The sequence below is a fragment of the Camelus dromedarius genome, chromosome 7 (genome assembly GCF_036321535.1).
Source record: "Camelus dromedarius isolate mCamDro1 chromosome 7, mCamDro1.pat, whole genome shotgun sequence".
Classification (NCBI taxonomy): domain Eukaryota; kingdom Metazoa; phylum Chordata; class Mammalia; order Artiodactyla; family Camelidae; genus Camelus; species Camelus dromedarius.
In genome coordinates this window covers 41,032,321-41,038,461 of record NC_087442.1, presented here as the reverse complement: position 1 = coordinate 41,038,461, position 6,141 = coordinate 41,032,321, and the positions used below count along the sequence as shown (strand labels likewise).

Here is a 6,141-nt window from a genome sequence, read left to right as displayed (position 1 = left end):
CTCCCCTAGTTCACAGTCTGTAAATTCCTTAATGGCAAAAACTGGGCCTTGTGCATCTTTGTCTGGTACTCAACAGATGCTCCATGAATGTTTATTGAACTGAACTGTTTTAAAGGAATTGGGAAATTATGAAGTCATGAAATTGTGACATGGGAGCATTAACTTTCAAGTAAGGACAACTCCTATCAGGAAAAAGCTCAGGTAAGATGCAATGCCCAGGATGACTTTGGACTAATCACCATCCTGACCTCTTCCTCTACCAAAAGATTAAGGGGATTTTCTACTTTCACTATGGGAATGCAGCTTCGATTTTATTAAGGGAAGTGAAGGGAAAAAGAATTCCTATCCCAGAAATGTGTAAGAGAAATAACTCTCCAGAATCACATCTATTCTACTGAGTAAAGTGTGTGTTCAGTGGGTTCATGATGTCATGAGCTTCCCTTGGCTAGTCTGCCAACTCTTTGAGGGTGGAACTACATATTATTCATATTTATATCCCTAGGGCTAGCACAGTGCCTGGTTCAGAAGACTAGATAAAAACTGACTGAATGTTTGTAGAATGAATGCTATTTAACGTTTCTCTGCTAGTAGTCATTCAATTCCTGCGGGCCAGGGCTCTGTCCTCGTGCATTTTCTGCAATCCAGCAATGCCTATCTGGCCCATGGCAGCGAATGAGCATTCAACAGGTGCAATCGTTGGGCATGTACTCTTGTTTTAAAATGTACTTTCTCCTCTTCCAAACTAGCAGTTGATCATTTCGGTTATACAATATGAATTGAAGGTGAGTAATATACAAGATAGTATTATGAAGCGTATTACTAAGAAATACTAAGCTTTATGTTAACGCAAAAAAAAAAAAAAAACAAAAAACAAAACCCATATCCCCAAACCTTCAGCTTCCTTTCCAAATGAACATTCATATCAGTGTCTAGTAAATGTATTTAGGAAAAACATTTCTTCACATCAATCAAAAGACGGAGAGCTGTGATTTCTGAAAAAGCTCCGTGTCCCTTAGGTTTTCTCAGCTCCGCTGCTGAGAAAAGGTACAAGTTATCTGCAATTCTGTGAGCCTCCCTTGAGTTAAAGTGACATTTGGGAAAACGCTTTCCCGGCCTTCTAACTCCAGAAAACACGACCACACAACTCTGCTTCACTGTAACCTGCCAGCCGCGGGTTTCGGGCCGGTGCTGTGACGTCACCGGGCTCGCAGGCCACGGCGCAGGTCTCCAGCTCCGGTGATTGGCTGGGGCCCATGACGTCACGAGCCGGGGTCGCCCTGGGTTCGGGAGGGCCCGGGGATGCTCTGGGTTCGTTTTTAAAAAGCGAGGGTGGGGACAAGGGACTCCGCAGAGCGCCCAGTCCCTCCCGTCGCTCCCCGTCCCTCTCCGCCGCACCCGCCGCCTACCGTGCCCGGCCGAGCCGCGCCAGCCTCGGGGACGGCCCGAAAGGGGCGGGCGAGGAGGCGGAGCGGGGAGGAGCCGGGCGCGGCGCCGCGCCGTCCCTGGCCGCCGCCCACCCCGTTACACACAGCATGTAAACAGTCCCCGCCGGGAGGAGCCCCGGGACCGGAGGGAGCCCGCGCCGCCCGGCCCGCCGCCTGCCCGAGAGCCCGCGGAGCCGCGCGCTGCCCGCCCGGGAGGAGGGCGCCCTAGGAGAGAGGAGGGCGGGCGGCGGAGGGAGCGGGAGGCGCGCGGCGCGCGAGAAGGCTTAGGGAGCGACGGGCGCGGCGGGCCAGGATGGATTTCCAGCAGCTGGCTGACGTTGCGGAGAAATGGTGTTCCAACACGCCCTTCGAGCTCATCGCCACCGAGGAGACCGAGCGCAGGATGGATTTCTACGCCGACCCCGGCGTCTCCTTCTATGTGCTGTGCCCGGACAACGGCTGCGGGGACAATTTTGTGAGTGCCTGGGGAGGGACCTCCTCAACGCGCGGGAGTGTGGACTCGCGGCCGCTTCCCTGCCCCCGAGCTCCCGCTCATTGGGGAGGCTGTGGGGCGCGAGGTGGGTGGGGGCGTAACCGGCCGGCCGCCACACATCCCGCTGTTCCGTGCGCCGCCTGGGGAGTCCCTGGGCCCAGCGCGTTGGGATCAGCGCTCCGGGTGGGTATGGGTAGGCGACAGGCAAGGGCGCCCTTAGGAACTGGGGCGCCAGGCTAGGGCGGGCTGTTCCGGGGACGCGACCCACCGGCCCCAGCATAGTGCTCGGCTTGGAGCATCTCCGGAGATATCCCCGCCCAGCACTAGCCCGGGCCAGGGCGCACGGACCCGGGCACTCGGACACTCCCTTCCAGCTGGATCTGGAGTCGGGAGCTTCCTACACCCAGGCGTCCCGTCCGAGTGAGGAATCCCATTACCCTCCAAATGCACAGACACAACTCCTCGATGGGGGAAGACTCCCCCATCCCCTCCCCCCATGTTATTCCCTGCGCTGTTTGGACACAAAGCCTCTGTCCACACTAGCGATGCCCCATCTCCTGGACCTTCTTTGCGGAATTACACCTCGGATCTTAAAAACGCACGCGCGCGTGCGCATACACACACACACAGACACACACAGACACAGACACACACACACACACCATACAGGCACGCCTATCCCCGTTTCCTCCTGTGCTTCCATTGCTCCTCTGTGAGCTTCCAACGAGGTGTGTGGAGCCTGAGCGGTTTTGTCCAGCTGAGGCTGCCGCCGCGGCCCTGGCAAAGCCTTTTGGCTTTTCCAGATGAGGGGGACTTCTCCCTCACCACCCCATCCCACCCCCACCCCTCTCCGGGCTCTCGGAGGGTCCGGGACCTGGGACTGTGGTGTCCAAATCTCCGACTTTGCATCCTGCGCCCACTTGGAATCTTGGCACTGGCAGTCTAGGAAGGGGATGTAAAGAGCGGGGGAGTTGGGGTGGGACGTGCAGAGACTGGCCGAGGATGGCGCTCCATGAAGTGTTTGTAAGGACGGGAAAAAATAATGGTCCCAAATGTAAGATGGAGGCGGCTGTGGGCTCAGGTTACCGGCCTGAGCCTGGAGCTGGCGCTGCTGCCGCCCCTGCGGACAGAGGTGGGGCAGCGACCAGGCGCGGCCTGGCGCTGGCTCCTCAGGTGGGGTGAGACAAAGCTGGGCCGAGATCCAGGCCTTCGCGCTCCCCTACCACCTACTGGAAGTTCGCGAAGGAGTTGGAGAGAGGACACGATAGTGTTTCTTGGCCTTGGAGAGAGAAGGTTTCTTTATGACTTGCTGATAAAGCGTGCCCCTCCCACCACCTCCACTCCACCCCGCAAAGGTGAAGAACCCACCTGGCCCCAGCCCTGACACACTCTAGAAGAGGGAAGGCCTTGGGTTGCAGCCCAGATTTGAGTTCTGGCTCTGTGACTCTGGTCAAATGCCTTTTAATGCTTTCCACACACAGTAAGGGCCCCACAAATGTGGGTCAGAGATCTGGCGTTCCCCAGAGTTCAGAGCTTGTCTCTTTTTTAAGAGCCTGAATTTCTCACCTGTAAAATGAGGTTAATCAGAATGCCTTTATCATAGGTACTTGTGAAGAGCAAGTAAGCTATAAATATATGTAAAGAACACTGCTAACTGAAGTTAAAAGAAGTAAGCATTGTCTGTTATTGGGAGGAGGGGGAAATCGTTAAAAGGTGATTTTACTCCATTGTAGAAGTGTGAGTAAAGCGCCAGGGTCATAGTGAAAAGGGCACCAGCGCCCGACTGCTGCAGTGTTAGGGTTTGATTAGGAGTCCTTGCGAGCCCTGGGCTTCCTTGGGCTGCCAGAGGCCTTTCCCCCTCCTTACTGTGTGTGATGGAGCAAGAATCACTCATGGTTCCCAATTTTATGGGGTAGAGTTCCACACAGCCTTCCTGTTGGCACTGAAGGAGACATTTCCAAAGAAGTTACCCCAAGGAGAGTAAGTGGGTGGAGAAAAGCAAGGCTATTCTCCTGCCTTGAATATGTTTATCAGACCATCATTCAGAAAACGTGAAATATATCGGGCTCTTTTCAAGGCCACTCATATTGTATTTTAAGTGTTTATCCACCTGTATGAGTAAAATGCTTGAACGTATTTCTTTGGAAAGTATTCATTCACTGACAACGAAATGAAATAGGAAAGAAAGAAAACAGTGGGGAGGGAAGTAATTCGTTGGGTAGACTGAAACTTTTTCCGTTTCTGGAGGCCATAATGGACAAGATGCCAACCAATGGAGTTTTCCTAGCCCCAGACCTCTGCTCGAATCTGTCCCAGGCCAGATTTGTCAAGCTGCTGTTTGCCTCTAGTTAAAAGAACTCAGACATGAAGTAAATGTCCTACCTCTGTTCTTTTCCTTTCCGCAGGAAAATCTGCAAAGCATTAGAAGAAATTTGAGATGACTGGAATCCCTGTAATCTGAAGGATTTGTTAACAAAAAGAATATTTCCATAAGCATTTCTCAATTTACAAAGTGTTTTTTTTTAATCATTGATTCATTCATTTATTGAGGGCTCACTCTGCACCAGGCTGGGACTGCCTGGAATGGAGCCATTCTTCTCATCTAAGAGGCAGTGTGGTATAATATATACTCAGAGGCACAGGCTCTGACGTCAGGCTACTCCAGCTCCTCACTTCTAACTTTGTGCCTTGGGGGAATTTATTTAACCCTTCTTTGCCGTGTCTGTAAATTGGGGATGATGTTAGTACCTCTCTAGCAGACTTTGAGAATAGTGCCTAAAGTGGGGGCGATGATATTAGTGACTCCCTGGCGGCGTCTCCACACAGCACTCTCTGTGGATCTATTTAAAATACAACCCAGGTCATGTTCTACCTCTCTTGAACTGACTTCCCATCACTTTTATGTAAAACCTAAGCTCTCATCCAAGCTTCAAGCCCCTACATGATCTGTCTCCTGCCATCTCTCTGACCTCATCCTGGACCATCCCTCTCTCTTGCTTACTATGTTCCTGCCACACTGGTCTTTCTGGTCTTCAGACAAGCCAAGCTCATCCCTGCCTTAGAGCTGTTACATTTGCTATTCCCTCTGCTTAAAACACTTCCCGCCACATCTTTACACAGTCTCCTTTATGCCATCGAGGCCTGGAAGAAACCTTCCTGACCACATACTTCACCTTCATTCTTATCATAGCATTCATTAGTACTTGATAGTCCTTTATTTATTTCTGCCTCCCCAACTAGACTGTAAGCTTCATGAGAACTTGCCTTATTCATCACCCTTTCCCAGCATTTGGAACAGTGTCAGACATGTAATAGGCACTCAATCCATGTTTGTAAGAATGAACAAACAACAGTCTAGTGTAGAAGAAAGATGTTAAATTTCAAGAATGACAGCTTCAAAGACAACTACCACTTAAGTGCAATTTACCATCTATCAGACTTTGCGTATCTGAACTCATTTAATCTTAGTAATCCCACAAGCTACTCTGTAAAATTACCTCCACTTTACAGATGAGAACACTAAGGTTTACTAACTTTCCTACAGCTAATAAGTGGTAGAGCAACGTGAACCATAGCCTGTCCCGAATACATAGTATCACAGGAGTGACAGCACAGGACCCAATTCAGACTGTGGGTTCAAGGGCCACTTCTTACTGAGCCTCACAAAAATTCTGTAAGATGGGTATTGTTATCCGCATTTTATAGGTGAGGAGACTGAGGCTGATGAGTTTAAGTGGCTCATCCAGGACTATGCTACTGAGAAGTGACAGCTGGCACTTGATCCCAGGCCCAGAGAGCTGCCCCTTCCCCAGGCAGAATGTCCCACAGGCAGGCTCCGGTCAGGAGCTCCAGGGGCCTAGGAACAAGTACTTCACCACAACCCCACAACCCCCCCGCCAGCAGCTCCTGGCTCCCTTTTGCACTCTTTTCCCTTCTTGCTTCACAGGCCATCCCATTCCTGCCGTCCCTTTCCAAACTGCCGCCCTGATTCAGGCCCCTCTCCATGGACGGCCACTGAGGTCAGGCCCTGGGATGAAATGCTGCCAGTGCCCTGTGTGTGCTGGGAGCTAGGGGCGGGGCTCCCCTGCCTGGCTCTACAGGTGGGAGGGGGCGGAAAGCTCACAGACTGGCATGCTCCCCTCCTCTGCCAACTCGGAAGGTCCTGAGGGCTCGGTCAGGCTTGAGGAGTGGGGTGTTGGCAGCCACCAACATGCCAGATGGACA

At 52.1% G+C, this 6,141-nt stretch overlaps 1 protein-coding gene across 1 annotated transcript in view; it reads left to right on the top strand.

Annotated features, from left to right (window-relative positions):
* The first annotated feature begins 1,505 nt into the window (after nt 1–1,505).
* MTURN (maturin, neural progenitor differentiation regulator homolog) overlaps nt 1,506–6,141 on the top strand; it is a 28,503-nt gene continuing 23,867 nt past the window's right edge. The window contains exon 1 of the mRNA XM_010988036.3: nt 1,506–1,899. Coding sequence (XP_010986338.1) covers nt 1,738–1,899 — 162 coding nt within the window. The 5' untranslated portion in view covers nt 1,506–1,737. The remainder of the gene's footprint in view (nt 1,900–6,141) is intronic.